Source organism: Gracilinanus agilis, chromosome 6 (genome assembly GCF_016433145.1).
Source record: "Gracilinanus agilis isolate LMUSP501 chromosome 6, AgileGrace, whole genome shotgun sequence".
Classification (NCBI taxonomy): Eukaryota; Metazoa; Chordata; class Mammalia; order Didelphimorphia; family Didelphidae; genus Gracilinanus; species Gracilinanus agilis.
In genome coordinates, this window is record NC_058135.1 from 167,335,698 (window position 1) to 167,359,337 (window position 23,640).

The 23,640-nt window shown below is 34.9% G+C and overlaps 1 protein-coding gene across 1 annotated transcript in view; it reads left to right on the forward strand.

Annotated features, from left to right (window-relative positions):
• Positions 1-23,640, forward strand: part of NFXL1 (nuclear transcription factor, X-box binding like 1) — a 70,009-nt gene that overhangs the window by 17,408 nt on the left and 28,961 nt on the right. The window contains exons 10-14 of the mRNA XM_044680176.1: positions 965-1,087; positions 8,392-8,482; positions 16,929-17,049; positions 17,570-17,729; positions 18,965-19,056. Of these exons, the coding sequence (XP_044536111.1) occupies positions 965-1,087; positions 8,392-8,482; positions 16,929-17,049; positions 17,570-17,729; positions 18,965-19,056 (587 nt within the window). The remainder of the gene's footprint in view (positions 1-964; positions 1,088-8,391; positions 8,483-16,928; positions 17,050-17,569; positions 17,730-18,964; positions 19,057-23,640) is intronic.

Here is a 23,640-nt window from a genome sequence, read left to right on the forward strand (position 1 = left end):
TCTATCCAATAATGATTTAGAGCATTTTTTCACATAACTATTTATAGCTTTTTTTTCTTCTTCCCAAAACTGCCTATTTATATCTTTTGGCAATTTATCAATTGAAGAATGACTCACATTTTTATAGATTTGATTCAGTTCTATATATTTGAGATGTGAAGCCTATATGTGAAAAACTGTGTATAAATATAAATTTTTTTCCCAGTTTCCTGAAGTCTGGAGTTAAAGGATATTTGAACAAGGAATATTTCATAATAACAATCTAGTTGACCATTAACTTCATCAAACACAACAGTTGTCACTTAATTTTCTGCATGCCTTAGGGGAATCATTTTCCTAAAACTGTTTAGTCCTTTGACCATTCTGTAAAGGTATATTTTTGGAGCTGGTCTGATTATTCCAATTCAATTCAGAGGGAAAGAGGCAGTATCTCTGAAGGTGGATCAGTCTATAGAGCTCCTTGCCTTTGTCCATTCGCCTGTCTTAATTCTAGAAGGTGTTGTTTGCTGAGCTGAGCTAGAGAGAGAGAAGTAGGATATTATTTTGGATTTATATTAGTCCTAAAGCTTCTAACTAGGATGTTTTTAAAATGCTTTTTTAATATTCCTAATGGGGAAAGGAAAATTTGCATCCACATAGGACAGTTTTAGAATCACCAATTTAAATTTATTAATCCTTAGAAAACCCATGTCATTGAGATTCACAATTTTACATATAGTTCTCTTTTTACATTTGTTGCAAATGAAAAGTCATGCTTATTATTAATGTTAATGAAATTCTTAAGTTTTGACTGGTTCTTATTAAGGAAATTCAGCTTTGACTGAACTCATGGTATTGAGGAAAACGGTATTGGGGGTTGTTAACATTTTGAGTTTTTGATTTTTTAAATAATTGTATGCATTTTAATATAAAAAGTTATATAAACTAGCAAGATTATTTAATTACATATTCCATTATCTTTCAGGAAGTTGAAAAGCACTGTCGCTGTGGAAAACATACCAAAAGAATGCCATGCCACAAACCCTATCTCTGTGAAACTAAGTGTATTAAAATGCGGGACTGCCAGAGGCATCAGTGTAAGAGAAAGGTAACATTTTAAAATAGTGTTGGAAATTGATTTCTTAAATCTCAAAATTTTTTCAACACTTCAGCATCTGCTATAGTTTCCCTATTTTCTTCTGGAAATATTTGTTCCTCATCCATCCAAATATGACATTTTAAAATATTCTCGCCTATCTTTACTGGAAATTTTACAGGTCTCCAGAAGTTAGCCAGTGACATAGGGTATTGGGCTATTTACACCAGCTATTTAGCACTAGGAAATGATGTGCCTTCTAGAAAATATAAGCGCTAATAGGATACTTCACTGATTAATTTTTATTCATTGAAGTTTTCATCAAAAAAGCATCTTGTATGTTGTATGAGTTGAGCTAGCATATTTGGCCTTACATTTAAGATAGGTACTTCTACTAAGAACTGAACTGCTATTAGAATCAATATATCTTGACCTTTTTTGACTTATGGATTTGTGATTACTATTAAGTCAATATAGTCTGATGTTTTGGAAGTTAGTTTTCTGGAATGTTAAGTTGTAAATTGAATTTGTAAATTAAGTCATGAATGTTCTGAGGTTTTTATAAAATGACTAGGTGCAGTTTCCTAACAAAATAACAATGTTATGGATGATGATTTCCTAAGTTATCTTATAATTGAGGTTTTATATATTTTCTTACATATTCCTATGTTTCATATATTATTTTAAAATATATTTCTTGTTTTTCTTAAAAGTAAATATATTTTTATATTTGATTTATATGCCAAAGCAAATTTGAAACTTCCTAAAATTCTTTTTCCACTATTTCTCTAATATATCTAAATAGAGAAGAAAATAATTAGTAAAATATAGTTCATAGTTAATAGATCCATATGTTATCATTATCTCTTCTATTGAGTGTTATGGTCTGATTTTGAAGTGAATAGAGTAGATGGTTTAAAAAATATTTAGTTTCTTATTGTTAAAAGTATATTTTAAGAATATAAGAAAGGTAACTTTTTTTTGACATTTTTGTCAAATGCTTGATTTGCAAATTATAATAAAATCAAATTAATTTGTATTTTGAATGTCAGCCTAAGCTAATGAACTTTAAATTATAGATTATGCTAAAATGATTTCTTTGATTTCAAATTACATAAGGTCATTTGGACTGTGCTGTGCTTCACTGCCTAGTAAGGTACTTATAGAATCTCCTTTAATGAGTAAATGAGTAATTAACATAGTACTTTACAATTTTAAAAAGTACTTGTGGGTATTTGAAAGACAGAAATAATATTTATTGAGGGCTTTCTATGCCAAGTGTCAAGGATTCAGACAGAAAATGCCAGTCATTCCCTGCTCTTTCATAAGCTAATTGGGGGAGAAGACATTAAAAGAAAGTTCAATTTCAAATCATATGGATAGCACCTAAAATCTTTTAAGGGGCCAGCAAGGAGGAGGAGTAGATGCAAAGCCTCAGGATAAAACTTTGTACTTCTATTCTTCAAACAAATTTTTTTTTTTACTTTGTAAAAATCACTTCCACCCCAAGTCCTGCCCTTTTTCCTCTCCACCCTCATGAACAAAAGAAGAAACAGACTTGACTGATTTGGGACAGCTCATAGGTTAAAAAGTTTAGTGGTAAAAGGGACCTCTTGAAAGCCATTCCATTCAGCAAGCATTTGTTCAGTCACTTCCTCTTCCAGCTCTGCAGCTCATTCCCTATGTGGGTTCAGGCTTCAAAGTCATTACTTGTACCTCCCCGCTCACAAACTATTACCCACGGTGCATGGCAGTGTTGTAGGTTCTGGGTATTTAGAGATAAAACAAAAAACCTGGGCATGCCCCCAAAGAGTTTACAATGTCCTAGGGTGAAATAGCGTTTACAAAAGTGAACATTAGATAATTTGAGGAAGGATGAAGCACTAGCAACTTGACCACAGGATTTTGGGAGCTGAGCCTTGAATAAAGGAAAAGTTTCTAAGAGGTAGAAATAGTAGGGCCTGCCTTTCAGGAGACATTCTGTAGAATGAGGAGTTCAGGGATCAGCAGATACTCAAGTTCCTTTAGAAAGTTTAATGTATTCATTAAAGGGAGTAATTTGAAATAAGCCTAGAAAAGTAAGATGTGCTCAGAAGAAAAGTACTTCAAATGCCAAATTGAACAACCTTTTTTCCTAGCAGCATTAGGGAGCTTGAATATCTGAGGGGAGGAATGATCTGTTTAAGTCAATCAGGCAGTTAATCTACATTCATTAAGTTCCTACTATATGCCAGGCACTGCTAAATGCTAGGGATGCAAAGAGAGGCAAAAAACAGTCCCTGTCTTTAAAGAGCTTATAAGTCTAATGGAGAAGAAATGGAGCAAATAAATTTGTATAAACAAGCTATATGTACAGGATAAATAGGAAATATTGGAGAAGGAAGGCATTAGAATTGCATGGGGTCGCGAAAGGCTTCCTGTAGAAGATGGGATTTTACTTGGGAACTTAGAAGGGATCTAGATGGAAATGACCTTGAGGGAGGGAGATTCTCAGCTTTGTGGAGGTTTGGTGGAAGAGGAGCCCCTGGAAATCAGGGGATCAGTTAGGAGACTTTTCTAAAAGTCTAAGTGAGTTGATAATGACCTAAACTAGGGTGGTATCTGTGTGAATGGAAAGAATGGAATTGGATGTGAGTTGTTGTGGTGATAAAAAAAAGATTTGGCACTTGAACCAAGATGTTTTGTGGGTTTTTTGTTTTTTTTTTTTTGGTGTTTAGTTGTTTCAGTGATTCTTTGTAACCTCATTTGGGGTTTCCTTGGCAAAGATACTGGAAGAATTTGCCATTTCCTTCTCTAGTTCACTTTTATAGATGAGAAAACTGAGATAAACGGGGTTAAATGATTTGCTCAAGGTCCTACTAAGTGAGGCCAGATTTAAAATCAGGAAGGTGAGTCTTCCTGAATCCAGACTCAGTACACTCTATATGCTGCATCACCTTGCTGTTTTCACATTGCTCATTTCTCCCTGTATCTTTCCAGCGCTTTCCTCTCAGAAAACCATCTCTTATAATAATTTTTTTTTTTACTTTTTTAGTCAATAAATATTTACAAGGTTCCTAATGTTTACCTGGCACTGTGCTAAGTGCTGTGTATATACAGAAAGGCAAAAACCAGTTCTTGCCCTTGAGCTCACACTCTAACAGAAGAGACAATTTTGTACAACTATGCAAACAACCATGTACAGGCAAGCTGCACACACAGTAAATTGGAGGAAATAAGTAGAAGAGAGGCATTAGAATGAAGAGAGATTGGGAAAGGCTTCTTATTGAAGACGAGGCTTTATCTGGGACTTGAAGCCTGAAGGCAGAAATGAGGAGGGAGATCCTTTCCTGCATGAAATAAAACTCAGAGTTGGAAGGTGGGGTATCTTGTCTGAGGAATCCAGTGTCACTAGGATGAAGGTATAAGGAAGGTTTAAGAAAACTGGGAAGATTTAGGGAAAGTTAGGCTTTGAATATCAGAGAATTTTGTATTTGCTCCAGGAGGTGATAGGGGAGTCCTTGGAATGTATTGAGTAGAAGAGTGACATGGCCAAACTTTTTTATTTCAGGAAAATCATTCTGTTAGTTGAGTGAGGTATTGATTGGAGTAGGGAAAGACTTAAGGCAAGCAAACCCACCAGCAGGGTAGTGCAAGAGACCATGCATGAGATGATGAGGATTTGCTTGGAATACAATGGCAGTGTAGCAGGAGAGAAAGTATATTTGAGAGATGTTAAAGAGGTAAAATTAACAGGTTTTGGCAACAGACTGGATATGGGGGTGCTGGGGAGAGAGAGAGTCAAGGGTGATATCTTGGTTGTGAGCCTAGATAACTGGGAGGATAGTGGACTTAACTTTCAACAGGAATAGGGAAGTCTACTGAATTTAGAAGAGAATGAGTGGAGAGGAAGGGGAGGCACCTCATACAGATTTCCATCTTTAGTAGTTGTGCCATAAAAGACAGGAGATGGGAGAAATTAGCTGGATATACAGATCAAGTGAGAGTTTCCAAGGAAGTAGGAGCCATGAGCATGTTTGTAGGCAGTAGAGAAGCGGTCTATAAACAGGGAGATGATAATATTTAGCATTTTTATAGAGCTACTATGTGTCAGGCACTGTGCTTTGTGCTTTACAAATAATACCTCATTTGATCCTCATAGCAATCCTAAGAGGTGGATGTTGTTATCCTCATTTTACAGATGAGGAAATCAAGGCAAACAGGTTCAATGACTTGCCTAAGGTTACACAGCTAGGAAAGACATGTCTTAAGCCAGATTTCAACTCATGCCAACTCCAGGCTCAGTGCTCTTTCTCTCTCCAGCACACCACAAGCTGCGTCTGTGAGAGAGTGAGGATAAAAGAAGGTGCAATCTGCTGGGGAAGTTGGAATGGAATAGAATCACTTGTGCAAGGGGCCACCTCATGTGAAAGGGGTGAAAAAGGTAGTATCAGCAGGCATGTGAGCAATAAGAGGAGGGAAGAAGAGGGAACTGTTGGCAAAAGGTTTCAATTTTTTGAGGCAACATGAGGCAGGTGCACAGCAGAGCAGGTTGAAGGTAGAGTTTTGGGAAATTTGAGAAGGAATGCAGAGATGGCAATTGTAGTGAGTGAATTAGTGAGGGAAAGTTCAAACAGGTTCTACTGCTGGTTTCTTAAAGGTAGTGTGCTTTTCCAAGATCTCAGGGACCTGTAAAGGTTGGGACCTGTAAGCTTTCAGTGTTCCCAAAATGGACAAAGTCTGATCTCTGTTCCCCTAGTCTGAGCTCTGCAGATTCTTGAACTGGACATGCGTCTGAGCAACAGTAGCTACTTCTGGACTCAGCCATTGTCAACTGATTGGCTTGCTCTGTTGGTTGAGTGAGAGAACCCTTGTTTCATGATTCCTGACTGCCTTATTTCTCTACAAGCCTCAGATGGGGCTGGAGTCTGGGTTTGAGCCCTATGACTGCTATTCCCTTCTCAATCTGCATTACCTTGGTGTTATTGCCTAGGCCTCCTGCCTCTTCTTGCCTTAGAATGCCTTCCTTCTCAGTCTACCCTGTATTGGTGATCCAGACCTGTGTAGGTGGACCCCAAAGCTGCTAATTGCCTCCTATTCATGTCATGTTTCCTCAGTATGGATCAGAGTGCTCCAGTGTGGTTCTGGGGCCTGTCCCATTGCTGTAGTGTTGTGGGCACAGCAGATCCCTGCCAGACCCAGGCCCCAGTGTCCAAAGACCTCTCTGTCTCTAGGTTGACAAAATGAATTGTGGGGACTTCTTGTATTTTCCCAATAGGATTTGATCTGGTACATTTTTTTCATCTTTTTGGTGGCATTCTGAGGGCTGCTTGGTGTGCTTTTTCCTGCTAGTCTCCCATCTAGAACTAGATCTTTGAAACACTGTATTTCAAAATATTAAACCCAAATTTTCAAAAATAAAGAAGCATATTCTGTCAATTCCTTTCCTCCTTATCCATTATTCATAATTTTTAGAATGAGCTTTGAGAATAGGAATTGTTTGATTCTTTGTATTTGTATCCCCTGTGTGAAACCTAGGGTCTGGGTACATAGTAGGCAGTTAGTTAATGCTTGTTAATGGACAAAGCCATTTTAGTGAGAGCAAAAATGTTTTTTTTGTACTAGTAATTAATAGTTTCAAAACATTTCTTTCTCTTATCCTTTTATTTCTATTTTACTATATGTGTAATTTTTAATTTAATAGTACATGCATAGAATTTATAATTAAGTATGTATATATGTTAGTGTTATAAACAATGGGAAGTCACTGAGGATTTTTGATTAGGAAAATGGTTTGATCAGGCCTCTGCATTAGGAAGACTGTTTTGGTATCTTTGAGAAGAAAAAGGATTGGGGATGGAGAGAGGGTAGGACCAGGGAGATGAGTGATAGATGATGTGATGCTGAACAGAGTCTAAAGAAAATACTAGCGATGTGGCTGTGCCCTCAGGAGCCTTTGTATGCCTTGTCAGTAGAACTGTTTTAAGCTTGGATTTCTTTTAATATCTCTTGAATCATTTGGGTCTTATCCTGCATTTTTCTTATGTTTTTTAATGCTCTTCCTTTCCAGCTGTCCTCATTTCTAAGTGCTCCCTCCCTTGACCCCTGGCTCATCTGCTAATGTTGTAGTCTCTTCTTGCATAGTGATCAGGACCTTATAGATGTTAGTAAACAGTTGCTCAGTTGAATAAGCTTGTAGCACTAACATTTAATGTTTTATAAAAGCATTAAACCAACATTTTGTTGTTTTTTAGAAGCCTTTAAATTTTTTTTTACATTATCTAACACTTTATTTTTATATAGCTAAATTGTTTACTTATTCAGGCTATGACTTATAGTCCCAGTAAGATAATCTTTTATATACATTGCTTCATCCACTGCATTAAAAAATTTATTTTTAGTTCTCTAGAATTAGTAGAAGGGAGTTAGCCCTATTAAAGTGGACTCACAAGCAGCTAGGACAGTGTTGGGATATTTGCATGGACTTGAAATGGTAATATACTTACTGCTTATGGATATAAAATTGGGCAAGTTCCAGACACCTGTGTTTTTTTCTAATTTATGGATCATGGATAACAGGTATCACTGATTTGTTCCTAAAAATATCATTCTGGCATCCTTGGATTCCTATTTTGAGAACTTATTATAGGTAATTTAATTTACATAATTGCCTTCTATTTTGATCTCATTTTAAAAAGCAAGCAGACCAGTTTTTTTCATGAATTTTCCAGTGGCTAAGCTACATTGGGTTATGATACTCATAAGAGTCAAACAGATTGTGCTTTTTATAGATGAACTGATTTAAACTAAGATAAAAGTTTAAAAGTCATAGGAGAATTAATTGAAGGGGAAGGTAGGTAAAGCTATACTGAGTTTTTTCTTTAGGTAAGCTTAAAATAAAGGAATAGAGACTAGCTGTGTAACCCCAGGCAAGTCAGTTAAGTAACTGTTTGCCTCAGTTTCTTCACCTGTAAAATGAGCTGGAGAAGGAAATGGGAAACTACTGAAGTATTTTTGCAAGAATACTCCTAAGTAGATCATGAAGAGTCTGAAACAACTGAAAATGACTCAACAAGAAGATAAAAGAAAGATTTAAAATACTTAAGCAGATAAAGCCAATCAGTCAGTAAATATTTATTAAGCTCCTACCATGTGCTAGGCACTATGCCAAGTGCTGGCGGTAAAGGGCAAAAAAAAAAAAATGTATTTTAATAATGTTGAGTTTGTGCTTTTTATACTGTTTCTTCCTTTAGGTTCTTGGTAGGAATTTTAGTGGGTCTCACTGTGAAGAATAACTCAAAGGTATTTAGACTTTGTATACCTTTTTTTCTCTGTAGTGTTGCCCTGGAAACTGCCCACCTTGTGATCTACCATGTGCACGAGCTTTAGGGTGTAGAAACCACAAGTGTCCCTCCATCTGCCACAGAGGTAAAATTAAATATAGTAGATTCAGTATGTAAAAGAAATGAAATTATTTTGTTTTTCACTTTATTATTTAGATTAATAATTATTAAGAAAAATTATTTCATCTAAATAACTTGAAGGTGATGGCTTTTTACTTACCTATGCTTGGGCAGCTAATATTTGACCCACTTGATATTACAATAGTAATTAATTACCTAGGATACATGATTAGGTCCAGTGGAGACTACTGACTTGCCTGCTGCAGGCAGCTGTCACTGTATAACTCATTGCTCCCAGGTATCATGATAAAATGCTTACATTAGTTAATAATTATAGAATATTTGTTTGGCCATCCAGAATCTTGATTGTGTGCTTATAACTGAAATATATATATATGTATATATATATATATATATATGCTTTTTATTTTTTATTTATTATTTCTACCCAGCTTTTATTTATCATTTAACACAGTTTACTATATGCTTACCTGAACAGTAAATGCATATATTTATTTAGACTTAGGTCTTAAGGCTCTGACATTGATTCTTCACCAGATAGATTGCTCTGGCCTGGAGATGGGAGCAGTAGTTTTCTCTGACGTGCAGATCCAGAAAACTAGAGAAAATTAGAAAAAGGAAAGACAGTGCCTAAATATTGGCTAGTCAAGTTAATATCTTAACTAATATATTTCTGTTTAAAAATATGTCTTAAATATAAGAGAAAACTAGTGTTTATTGGTATGAAATATTTGCTATTTATGAAACTTTGGATAATTCTCTTTTTAGAATGATGTAAAATTGCATTTTCTTCTTATTCCCACCCTTCCTCTGTCACACATAAAAAGGTCAATTGAATACTATATCCCTCTGTAAAAGCCTTATAAAGTCATAAAATGAAGGCACTTTATGTGATGTGCAAATGAGTATAGTATTTAAAACATGCTGTCACTTCAAAATGGAGTGCTCATCTCTTTATTTCTTTTCAAATAGAATTTCAATCCCTAGGAAGAGATCATCTATTCAAAATGCAAGATAGGAGGTTTGATAATGATGCTTGTCTGCCCTGGCCCCAATCCATTATAAAACCTGGACATTTGTTGGTTAGATAAGTGTCCTTTTATTATATATTTTATTGTTACCAGATAGTCTTCCCCTTTGAAAGATATTGTATCTAAAAATGCATTTTAGGAATGTAAATTTTGGTGAAAAATAGCTTTTGAAGGCAAGATTGGTTTTTAAAATCTCTGAAGGAAAGCTTTTGTCAAATTTAAGTCCCGAATTCTTCTCGGACCTAGGACTTTTTGAATTGGTTTTAAGGGGAGACTTCAATAATGGTTTAAACTTTTTGCTGTTTCCTCTGGTCTTATGAAATTTAAAATTGAATATACTTAACAAGGTCTCTGAAGAATACCAAATACTTTGTAGAATCTGAATCATCTTACAACAAAAATTATCAGAAATATCCAAGTTTCTATGCTATACACTATTTGATGTCTTAAATACGACATGGAATGAGAGAGTTTTTCACTAATGTACCATCTGCCACATAAGCAACCTCTTTTCCTACCCTTTGCCATTTCTTCCTCTGACAAGCTGAAGCTCATTATCTATCTTGTGATTCTCAGAAGTGCCCAATTTTGCCCAGTCATAATTACTGATCTTTTTCTGTTCTCATTTTCTTTTTTTAAACTCTTACCTTCTTTCTTAGAATCACTATTGTGTATTGGTTCCAAGGCAGAAGAGTGGCAAGGGCAAGGCAACAGGGGTTAAGTGACTTGCCCAGGGTCACACAGTGACGTTAGATTAGAACCCAGTACCTCCTGTCTCCAGACCTTGCTTTCTATACAGAACCAAAGAAAGTAATTAAAATGGCTCAATGGATAGACCCTAAGCAAGTCATTTATCCCCAGGTGCCTAGCCCTTACAGTTCTTCTGCCTAGTGTCAGCCATGAAAGCTTGCGCTGATGCGCCTGACATATAGTCAAAGTTTCCCCTCTTATACTAGGAACCAATACTTACTATCAATTCTAAGATAGGACACAAGGGTTTAAAAAAATAATTCATATTAATGATAGAATAACTGATAGATTTCATCCTTTCCGAGGATATTTGCCTTTAAATTTTTAAAAAATGTTAAATATTTATTGAAATGTTTTGTTATATATCACCTTCATTTCCAAATGTTTCTCTCCCCTCCCCTGATCAGAATTCTATTCATCCTTTGTAATAAAAAATAAATAATAGACCCAAGCCTAGGTAAGTCAAAAGCCATCATTAACCAAATTATTTTGATGAAATAATTTTGCTTATTATTAAGTGTGACTAGGTGGTGCAGTACATAGAGCACTGAGCCTGGAATCCAAGAAAACCAGAGTTCAAATTCAACTTCATATACTTATTAGTTCTGTGATCTTAGGCAAGTCATTTAACTTGTTTGCCTTGGTTTCCTTATCTTTAACATTGGGATATTATAGAACTTATCTGCCAGAGTTGTGAGGATCAAGTGAGATAATTGTAAGGCACTTAGCACTGCTCCTGGCGCATAGTAAGTACCATATAAGTGTTAGGCATTATTGTTATTTATTATTATTAAAGAGAGGGAAGGGGAAAAAAAAGATAGTCCAGCAAAACTAAGAGATTTTGACATTCCGAGTACAATATTTTACACTCTATTCCTTTATCTTCTGCAAAGAAAGGAGGAAGCAATTTTCCCAAGTCTTTTCTGGCAGGAGGGAAAAGGGATTAAATGCATACTGTGTGCCATGAACTATACTCAAACCTTGTTTGATTCTCTCAACAACAATTTGAGGTAGGGGCTAAGTTTCAGACACTCAGCATTCTATATTGTTCTTAACATTTACATTATCATTACTTGTACATTTTCCTGGTTCTTTTTATATTACTCTCTATCAGTTAACATGACTTTATTTCTATGAAACTTCCATATTCCTTTCCTTTTTCTTTTACTTTAAAGACTTATTGATATGTTTTATTTTACCTACATTTCTAGCTATCCTTTCTTACCTCCTTGAGAGCAGTATAACAATGAATATAAAAGAGGGAAAAAATAGTTCAATAAAACTAACCAGAAGAGCAGAAAGTCAGATATTATCTACAGTATTCCATATGCATAGTCCCCTAGCTCCACAAGAAGGGAGGGTGAGATGACTTTTCATATATCTTCTTTGGGGCTAAGTTTGGTCATTATAATTTGATAGCATGCCCTTGATATACAAACCTATTTTTTTCCATTCCAAATATGTATATTCAAGCAAAAAAAATTCCTTATTAGCTATGATCCTCTATTTATAAGTCGAGAGAATCTTTCATCAACTGTCCTCTGGAATTGTGGTATGTCTTTGTGTTGATAAGAGTTCTAATTCTTTCAAAGTTATTTTGCAAAGCCCTGGGTGATGTTCCTTTACATTCCTGTATCATATGTTAAGCCATTTCTTTTTTTTTTTTTTTAAACCCTTGTACTTCGGTGTATTGTCTCATAGGTGGAAGATTGGTAAGGGTGGACAATGGGGGTCAAGTGACTTGCCCAGGGTCACACAGCTGGGAAGTGGCTGAGGCCGGGTTTGAACCTAGGACCTCCTGCTCTAGGCCTGACTCTCACTCCACTGAGCTACCCAGCTGCCCAAGCCATTTCTTAATCAGTGGGCATCTACTTTCTTTTTAGTACTTTGCTATTACCAAAAAGTACTACTCTGGATATATTGGTGCACATGGGCTTTTGTGTAGTCTTCCTTGATCTATATACTACCAGTGGACATTTTTCACAGATTGCTGGATGTGAGCTGAAACTTTTAAGTTTTTGAAGTTTTTTGTTTGTTTGCATTTCTTTTATTAGTGATTTGGGGCAGTTTTTCATAATGATTTTTGCTGTTCTTTTGAAAACTCTTTGGGATATTTTCCTTTTAAACATCTTTTATTAGCTCACATCACTAACCTATCTGACGGAGGTAGTTTTTGGCCACATTTTTTACATTTTACTTTGATGATGACATTTGCTCTTTAAGGAGTAAAATATATAGAATTACAAATATCTGAGTCTAGGTTGGTATGCATGATCTACAATGCAAAAGACAGAATGATTCAGTTTTACAAGTTTTTCTGTACTCCATTAGGATGAGCAAATAACAGTGAAAGAAATTGTACTGGCATATATTAGGACTTAAACATTGTAGACCACATATCTGAAACTAGGTCTTAAATTTATGTATTAGGAAGGATTTTCTATAATTACAAATATCTGTCAGGTAAAAATGATAATCTATTTAGTTTTTTTCTTTTTTTCAAATCTCTAAAGTCTGTTAAGCATTACAAAACATTATTTGGATAAATTAGAGCTTGAACAGAATGATTATGTAGTTTGAGATGAAGGAAAGATTATATTTGACAAGTTCCTTTTTTTTATAGATAAGTGTTGAATTTATCTGTTTAACACTAAAATTGGTAAAAGGCATTGAATGGTATCTGAATTATAATTGTCACTACTGAAAGTTTATCTGTAATTTTTTTGTCAGTCTTCAGAAGAGGGTAAAGATAAAACTGTTCTTGAATGCAAAAGCAGAAAATGAAATTAACTACTATCTGGCTCAAAGAGGCTTAGCTTGAATTGTTGTTAATGTAATATTTATAATAGTCAAGCTTTAAAATATCCAGTGCAAAGTTTCAGATATTTGCATAACAAATATTGGGTGTTCCCCAGGTTGTAGTTTGGTTGACTTTTCTCTGTTCTAAGTCAGTCATTCAGAGTTGAGTCAACATTTGCTTTAAAGCTAAAAAACGTGTTTTATATGTTTCAAAAAACTCTTTTAAGTTCAGTTGTAGAAATAGAGTATGTCAATTGAATTTATAAAAATTTCTTAATCTAATTCTGGTATTGGTTTTCCATTTTTTTAGAATAGGAGTTTTGTCATCATGTCATTCTCCCCTCCCATATCATTTACTCAGTATTTAATGCTATCTAGTCCCCCAGGCTTTTTGGGATTATTTGTTAGTTTCTGTAGGAGCCAGTAGGCTGTCCTTCAACATTTGTTAGAACATATGACAAAGTTAGGTAGTTAATTAACACTGGTGTTAATTTTAGGGGTAAACTTAATGTTTGTTTCAAAATAAAAAATCCACACTACACATGATCTTTTACTGAAAGCTAAAAGTATGCCAGGCACACTATTAAAATTGGAATATAGGATTGTTTACTATGTAGTAACTTGGAGTATCCTGGTAATAGTATATAACCTGGGTTTCCTAAGATTTTTTTGAGATAAAAAAATTAAAATTCCCTGTCCAGAATCAGATGAGAGAAAAGGTAAAAGGAAAGAAAGAGTTGAAAGCTGGAGAATAGAACCTTTTAAGAATTCTATTAAAAATAGACAAGCAGGGGCAGCTGAGTGGCTCAGATGCTTCCTAGCTGTGTGACCCTGGGCAAGCCTCTTAACCCAGTTGCCTAGCCCTTACTGCTCTTGTGCCTTGGAACCAGTATTTGTTATTTATTCTTAATTCTAAGATGGTAAGTAAGAATTTAAAAAAATAGATAAGCAAAAACAACAGCTTTATTTTAAAGAAGGTAAGAGGCTCAGATAGGAGAATTTTCCCTTCCTCTAAGGAAAGCTATGTAATTATGAATAGTATTTATTCTTTCTTTCAAAAGAATTTTGATTATAGCATAGCATATTCTGGAAGGCATTAAGTAACTTTAGAAACTCCACTTGAGCCTTTATCACTATCAGTATTAGCTGAATTGTGGAATAACTTAAAACCTTTACATCTAAACCGTTAGGATGAGAGAGGGTATGTGTTTTGGGTGCTAAAACATTTTTAGGCAGGTTTATCCCTGCCTTTTTACAACTAGGAATGATTTTCTGAGATGGAGCCAGAGATCTGAGGAGCTTTATTGCAAACTTTTCTTCTTTATTAATAAAGGTTTCATTTCTCTTTTGCTACATGTTATATCACACAAATGATTCTCTGTGTTGTGAAACATGGGGAAGAGAAATGAAACTTGTTTATTTTTTTCATGGAATATTTATGAAAATTTGGGATTGGATTTATTAATTTATGTCTTCTTTGCCTTCACACCCAGTGCTTTTTGTTTGTTTGTTTTTTTTTTAAACCCTTGTACTTCGGTGTATTGTCTCATAGTTGGAAGATTGGTAAGGGTGGGCAGTGGGGGTCAAGTGACTTGCCCAGGGTCACACAGCTGGGAAGTGGCTGAGGCCAGGTTTGAACCTAGGACCTCCTGTCTCTAGGCCTGACTCTCACTCCACTGAGCTACCCAGCTGCCCCCAGTGCTTTTTCCAGTGTGCCACCCACTTCTCTTGTTATGATTGGATTTAACTCAAGTAAGATTTCTGTGTTATGTGCAGAGGGAAAATGCAAAGTTAAAAAGTATTAAGTGCTAACTGTGTACTAGGCACTGTGTGAAGCAAAAAGAAAGGCAAAATAGAGCCTCTGCCCTTGAGCTCACCATCTAGTGGGGGAGTAAATATGCATATAGCTACGTGCAAATAAGCTATATACAGCTGTATATGAGTCACTTAGGTGGCTGAATGGAGGATTGAGTGGCATAAGTTGCGACTTGTGGCAGGCAGACCCATCTGTTATAACTCAAGAGTGAGGTAATGGGAGCTTGTTTCAGAGTGATGGCAGCACCATAGGAGAGGAGGAGGAGGAGGAGTATTTGAGAAGATGTTGCCAAGGTGAAATTGACAGGCTTTGGCCACAGATTAGATAATGGAGGTGAGACAGTGAGAAGTCAAGGATGATACTCAGTTTTTAAGCCTGTGGAGGGAGGATTGGAAGAGGGGAGATAATGTGACCAATTTTGGATATGTTGAGTTTTAGATATCTGCTAGATAACCTGTTTGAGATATCCATTAAGCATTTGAAGATGAAAAAAGTGGTGATCTGTAGAGAGATAGAGAAGAATAAGAAGGCTTGAGAATCATCAGCATAGAATGATAATTGAGTCCAAAATAGCTGATGAGCTCACCAAGTAAAGTACCTTAGAGAAGGTAGCTCAGGGCAAAGTCTTGGGGAATACTTATGTATGATGGGTGTGATCTAGATCTTCATCCAGCAAAAGAGATTGAAAAGGAATGATCAGATAAATAGCAGAACCAGTAGAGAGTGGTGTGCTAAAAACTTAGAGAGAGGGGAATATTAAGGACAAGGGAAGGATTGACAGTGTCAAAGGCCTACAGGGAGGCAAAGAAGGATGAGGATTGAGAAAAGTGCCATTAAAATTGGCAGTTAAAAGGTCATTAGTTACTCTGGAGAGAGCAATTATGGTTTAAGGATGATTCCCAGAAGAGTGAAAGGAGAGAAAGTGGAAGTACCTGTTTTAAATAGCTTTCTCAAGGAGCTGGGCTACCAAAGACAGGAAAGTAATGTTTCAAAGTGGAGGTAGCTGGATCAAATGAGAGTTTTTTGAGCATGTATAGGCAAGTTTGTAGGAAACAGCTAGAAGACAGGGTGTCATTGAAGCTAAATGAAAGAGTGCAGATGATAGAAAAGACTTGATGCCTACCATTACGTAGCTAAGCCTAAGTCATAGATAGTATAGAATTATTCATACTTGTTGATATGCCCAAACTTTTTCCCCCTCTCATTTAGGGAAATGATAATGTCTAATGTATTATTATTATTAATTTATTTGAATAAGGTTGAGGCAGATCAAGAAGGAATGTTTTTAAATCATTAAATTTTCACTAAATTTAAATCTTTCTGAATAGTTATAAGAATGTACAATTACTTTAAGTTAATACGAGAAGGTAATTTTAAGGAAAGAAATAATTTTTAGAAAGTTTTATTGATGCTTTTTGCCTTTACATAATAGTCATTTTAAACCCTCCCTTCAAAAGCAGTTACACAAAAACATCTGGTAAAGTGACCACATTTAATAATGTATATATCTTTCTGTCTTCATAGTTCTCCAACTCCATGTCTTCATTAATGATTGTCCTGGTACTTAATTCAACTTTCTGTAGTCTTTTTCATTTACATTTTAAAAGTCATCTTGATTTTTGCTTATTTTACTCTGCATCAATTTGTATAAATATTACTATGTTCTCTAAACTTTTGGGCCATTTTCTTGCTTTCCAGTGAAATTCCATTTTAGTTTTATATTTCTTTTAGCCATTTCCTAGTGGTTAGAAACATACATTGCTTAAAGTTCTTTGCCTCTAGAGAATAACTCCTGGAAAGAGTGCACATTTTAATTTAACTGTTGTTCCTCTCTCAGTTTCTGTGGGTATATGTGAAATTATGGGATCACTTAGGTCAAAGGGTATGGACATTTTGGGTCACTTTATTTGAATAAGTCCAATTGATATCCAGAATGGTTGGGTTAATTTACAACTCCACCTACAGTGCATTTGTTTTCTCATGTCTTCTCTAACTTTGATTTTATTTGTCATCTTTGCCTATGTTTCTTAAAATGTTTATGAACTTTTTTTTAGGTAGCTGTTATCCCTGTCCTGAAACAGTAGATGTGAAGTGTAAGTGTGGTAAAACAAAGGTGACCGTTCCTTGTGGCAGAGAACGTACCACCAAACCACCCAGGTGCAAAGAGCTGTGTAGGTTAGTTGAAGTCCTACCTAGACTTAATAGTATTTGATTTCTCATCATAAAATACATCTTCAGTGTTAAAACTTGAATGTGCATAGAATATTTTTACACTGACATAGTAAACATATAAATTAATGTCCATTTGAAGACTAAAAGTTATGCCAAGCAATACCATTAACTAAACATAAAGGTTCTTGTGGTTTATTGATCTTGAATCTTGGACTGACCTTGTGACCTGAAACTCTGAGATTTTCCCTTGTGCTGTTCAAGTTTTGCAACTCTAAAACTATTAAGTTATAGAGAAAGTACCAACCTGCTTTGGGTGAAGGAATTTCTTCACCCATAATTTCCCAATGCCAGTGAAATCTCTGTATTCTTAAAGATTAATAGCATATTCTTTAACTTCTGAACTTTATCCCATAAGGATTTATTATACTTTTATGTATTTTTTGGTAACTCAAATTTTATAGAACTGTTTGAGTAGCTTAAAAAATAAACTCCCACAAACTTTTGTTGATGTTTTCTGATTTAGCCAGCCTTCAACTTGCCATCATCCAAATCGAGAAAAACATCGATGTCATTTTGGCCCTTGTCCTCCATGTCATCAATCTTGCCAAAAAGTTCTGGAAAAATGTGGTCATTTATGTCCTGCTCCATGCCATGACCAAGCATTAGTAAAGCAAACTGGCACGGTAAGAAGGAAATGTTCTAAAGAGCTAGTTTCTTGTATTTCATGGCTAAACAAGTCACTTGTCTGTATTTGATCTCTCTTTGGAAGATATTTAGAAAATATTTAGCATTGTTTTGCCTTGAACTACTACTGTATTTATTTTAATTTATCTCTTACTCCCCTAAACTTTTCACTTAAAAATTTGGGGAAGGTAGGGCTTATGAGCCCCCTAAACTTCTAGGTATCAAGGTAGTGTGATACAGTGGAAGGAGCATTGGATTAGTAGTCAGAAGGTAAGAGTTTTGCCACTTACTATGTGAATGACTTTGGACAAGTCATTTTGCCTTAGTCTTTTTTTTTCAACTTTAAAATGAGAATATTTGACTACATGATCTTTTTATCCCACCTTCAAATCCTTTGTTCCTATGAATTTTCCTCAGACTGTTTTTTTCTCACATTTCCCAAAGAATTGTGCTTCGTTTAAAGTTTCACAGCAGTCATTGGCAGAAGTTAATAGAAATTCATAACCAGACTGTATAATATTTCTGAACTTCCTTTTTGCACAAAATTTGAGTTGAATTCTATTTATATTGAGAGTGAGAGCTGTAATTGTTTTACAAAATAATTTAAACCTTTCCATTAGAATTTTTTTCACCATTTCAGTTTGAACCAAGAATTACTAGGTAGCAGTTTGTAGCTCTAACTTGTTGACATAAACTTTGTGTTCATAAAAAGTATATTGAAACCTCAAGCAGTTGTTCTTAACAGTAGCTCAGTGACAGTTGTCCATAATCCATTGTAGCAGCAGCAACTCAAGGAAATTGAGAGAGAGATAGAAGTAACAAAGTGAGAGAACAAAGCTGTGAAAGAAAAGTAAAAGATTTTCCTTTCCTTTCTCAATAGTTAGTCTCTGGCTATATTTTTAATTCTTTTTGACCCAGAAAGGATAAACACGCATTCTAATTAATCTCAAAAAATCCCCATGGATTCTTTTTGACTAGTAAGCATAAAGAATCCTAAAAAGATAATACTAAAGGAGATTATGAAGGTAAAATAGCTTTATAATTAAAAAACATAAAGTTAGGGATAAAAATACAGGGCTAGACAAAATATTTGAAAAAACAGTGAAGAAGCAAAAATTTTCTTCTTGGAACATTTTTTGCTTAATTATATGTCTTGGAGTGCTTGTCGTGGATATAAAGATTATTGAGTCCAAAAACATGATAACGTTCATTCAGTTTATTCCTTTGTTTACAGCATCAACCTGCCGGTCCCTGGGAACAGATTTCTGAACCAGCATATATTCAAACTGCTTTGCCTTGTCCACCCTGCCAAGTTCCTATTCCAACGTGAGTATCAAAATGCTTTGGACTCTATCTGACAGAATGAAAAAGAAAGTTGAATTAAAATCCATTCAAAGTTTCTAAATGCCATCTGTTCAAATGAAGATTGGTAAAAATTATACTCTTGTCTTCATCAGACCATACCTGATACTATGTTCAGTTCTGGCTCCCATATTTTGGGAAGGACTTGATTATTTGGATAGTGTCCAAAGATGGTCATTTAGGATGGTGAAGGGTCTAAAAGTCATTTTGTATGAGGAACAACTGAAAGAACTAAAGAGAAGACTTGATGGGGAGAAAGAGATAGGCGTAGTTGTGCTTACTTATTTTAAGCTATCTTATGGAAGAGTTGAGCAATATACTCTGCTTGACTTGAAGGATAAAATTTAGAAGAGTAGGTAGAAGTTTAGATGCAGAATTAGGTTCCATGGGAAAACTTATATAATGGAAAGAGATATCATGTTGGATATGGAATTAAAAGGAATTAAGTTTGAATTTTGACTGCCACTTTTACTGCATGTTTGACCTTAGACAAGCTCCTCATTTACAAAATGTTGAATTAGATGTCAGGTCCTTCCAGCAAAAATTGATAATCCTGTGATGATATCCAAAAGTCATATTGACTGCTTCAGGTTTCCTCCTTATTATAGGTCTTCATGCAAAGACTAGATTTCCAGTCGTGTATTCTTTAAAATATTGGGTATGTTCGTTTGCTACATCATTCATGAAACTGTTTATTCCAGGAGAATTAGTAATAATAAGCTCGCTTAAGAATAATGACATATAAGATTTAATATAATTAGGTTGTAGTACTTTCTGGTTTCTGTTTTCAAGTCCTTCACTAAATTTTCAAAGGAAAGTTAAATTTGTCTTTAGTATTCCTTCCTTCCTCATTCATTTTCTACTGCCTCCTCATTTTTTGGTAAGCCTTAAATCACTTGGCACTGCTATGAAACCTTATGACTCTTGATATGACATATCCATAATCCAAAAATTGTTGCATTTCCTTCCACCTTAAATGAAATTTTTTATTCTCTCAGTGCAATAGACTTCAGCTGACTCTTCACTTAATCGATGGCATTCTGCTCATTTCTCTCTAATGGGACAATGAATGGTGACTTAATTTTTCCAGAGTTACTTATTTTTTAAAAGAAAATTTTCTTTATGTTAAGTGATTCTCTTATTAGAATTTCAGCCAGTATAAGGAAAGACATATTGGGCACCAGATTTGGTTTCCTAAAAAAGTGTTGTGATTTTAATAGCTTCTCTTCTTCTGTTATTGAATCTTTAGGCCCTCTATAGTCTATAATGTTTCCCCACCCATACGCCTCCAATCTCAACTTCATATGACTGCTACAGAAATAGCTTACATTTTTTTTCAAAAGAGGTATAAGGAAACTTGGCCTTTGGGCCTTCGGATTTGAGCAGCTTCTTTACGGAGTCATGGGTTAGTAAGACATCATTGAACAGATATCTCTGTGTTCATAATTTGGTCACTATGTTGTTAAGTTAGGAGATAATCTGAAGTATCAATTATAGAAAATATTTCTTGAATTAAGAAAGACTGGAGATGAGAAATTGCTGATAGATACATAAATTATACTATTAAATTATTAAATTGTCATATGTGGTAACCATTGTTGAACTTCTAAATGTGTATCATGGAAAGATTATAGTTAAGGTTAATTTCCATATTAACTTTTTACACATAAATCCATTGAAATTCTAGTTTGATATTAAATATTTTCTGAATGGCAACTACATTTGGCAGTATTAATAAAGTTCCTGGCATTACCAAGTTATATTATTCCAAAGTTTTTAAAACTATATTGGAAACAGGCTTTCCTCTTACATTGAATAAGGAGACTTATAATATTCCATTTATATGGTAAGGAGGATTTGTACTAGGATGGTGGCAGTACAACTAGGAGGGGGGATGGATTCAAGAGATGCTGTGAGGGGGTAGCTGGGTAGCTCAGTGGATTGAGAACCAGGCCTAGAGATGGGAGGTCCTAGGTTCAAATCTGGCCTCAGACACTTCCCAGCTGTGTGACCCCAGGCAAGTCACTCGACCCCCATTGCCTGCCCTTATCACTCTTCTGCCTTGGAGCCAATACATAGTATTGACTCCAAGATGGAAGGTAAGGGTTTTAAAAAAAAAAGGGTTAAAAAAAGATGCTATGCAGAGGATTTACTAATTTAATAGTGAGGGAGAAGAAAGTTAAAATTTAGGTTATTAATGCAAAAGACTGTTGAATGATCCTGTTATAGACAGAAGTGATGGCCAGAATGATAAGCAGGTGACTGGAGCTGGTGAAACATACAATTGGAGATGTCCTGTTGGCAGATGGAGATATAAAAACTGGAGCTATATTTTTGACAGTCATCCACATCAAGATAAGAATGGGAATGGTATAGTTACTCTTCTAACATAATTCTAATGTAAAGAATTGACCAGTTGATCAAAATATTTAATATTAAAGGAAATATATCCCTATACTCATGGAATCAGAGGTTCTATGATCACCATCATGCATCTAACATCTATTTGATGTTGCGGCAGCTAAAGTCTTTAAATCATTTGCAACTGAATTAGACTTCAAGTTACTGATGAAATTCATTGCTAGGCCAATACTAGCTTTGAAATAAGTCATTAGAATTAGAAAAGAATGTAAAAAATTGGCAAATTCTGCTAATTTCAGTGATGATTGAAGAAAGCCTGCCAAACAAGGGTTAGACATGTCAGTCTTTAGTTTTTGGTGTTGCTGTCTCTTGTTCACAGTAAGCATAGCACAAGGGCAGAGATATTTGGTAAGAAGTAAGTATCTACACTGTGGCACAATTGAATGTAATGGACTTCTGTACTAGCATCAATGCAATGATCCAGGACAATTCTGAGGGACTTATGAAAAAGAATGCTATCCATATCCTGAGAAAGAACTGTGGGAGCAGAAACACACAAGGAAAAAAACTGCTTTATCACATGGGTTAATGGGGATATGATTGGGGATGTAAATTCTAAGCGATCACTCTAATGCAAATATTAATAATATGAAAATAGGTCTTGATTAATGACACATGTAAACCCTACCCCCACAAAAAAGTAAGTATCTGTAAGTAGAGGCAAAGGTTTTAAACTAAATGATAAAAGAATTACCTTAAATATGAAGTTGGAAGTCAGTTTAAGCCTCAGTGCATTCATTACACATATAATCTTAAATGGACATTCAGAACTCTAGGGAAAAAAATAAAGGCTGTGAGAATTTAGAAAGGAAAGGCCTCTTCAAATTCTTCAAACAATTTCCCACTTGACTTACTTTTTTAAGATCGCTGGATACAGAACTTAAGATTGGGTTTGCTTATTTTTGGGAGTAAGGGTTAGGATTCTTTTAATTTCTCCCAAATATTAAAAAAATAACAATATTTACATTATTATTCAAAACCCTATAAGTAGAAATGATAGTGGACTGGAAATCAGAGGTCCTGGCTGGATTGGAGCCTTTTTTTTTTTTTTTTTTTTTTTTGCTATCTTAATATCTGTGTGAAAACAAACTAGCTAACCTGTCAGTCTTAGAGTAGGAAGAAACTTTAGAAATCATTTAGTCTAACTTACATATATTTTAGACTATGCAATTAACAGTTGAGTATTATAATATCAGATCATTTTCTATTTTATGTTGATGATATTCTGTATATTAAAACTAAAGCCAAAATAAATTTTTACTTATAGAGGGACGACAAATTTTCTTCAATTGATTATCTTTTGACCTAGGTTTCTAAAAACCTAAAGCAGATCTAGAATTTAGCTTCCAAAGTGGTTCAAGGAAGGAAAGAAATGAAAGAAATGGACAGAAAAATGGGCAGAATTCTCGTAGAGAATTTTTGGAATTTTTGGAAGGGGAGGGAGGGAGTCTGTGTAGAGAGCTACACTAGGATTTATCTTGGCAGGAAGCCCTTTATCCCTAGAACTGTTGACCTTGGCATTGGGGACCACAATCAGCTAATTGACCTTAAAATGAGCCTCTGATCTTGTAATTTTAATATTATCCCAGGTTGGAATGCCAAACCCATTTTCCTATAAGAAATAATATTTTTAAATGGTGGTAACATTTCATAATATTCTTATTATAGTGCTGTATTTTATGAGATGGCCTGGCAACTTAAAGAATTTCAGAGTTGGGAAAGGACTTTAGCGGTCATCTCATTATTCATAGCTGAAAAAGAATTTGCCCTATGACATACATGACATAGACCTTCATTTTTTGCGTGAAGACCTCTGGTGAGAGGGAATTTTTTTTATATACCCAGAGCAGCATATTTTCCTTAGTTAATTTGGATAGTTCTGATTGTTTGGAAGATTTTCCTGATGTATGAATTTGTTTCTTTACCACTTCAACCAAATTCTGACCTTTATGGTCAAATTGAATAAATGTTATCCTAGGTCAAAAGCCTTTCAGAAACCTGAAGACAGTTGCCATATCCATTCTGAGACTTTTCTTCAGGCTAAATTTCCTCAGTTCCTTTCATTCTCTTATGGCAAGAACTTTAGATGCTTTACCATCTTAACTGCTTTCCTGGTCACTTTCTAAT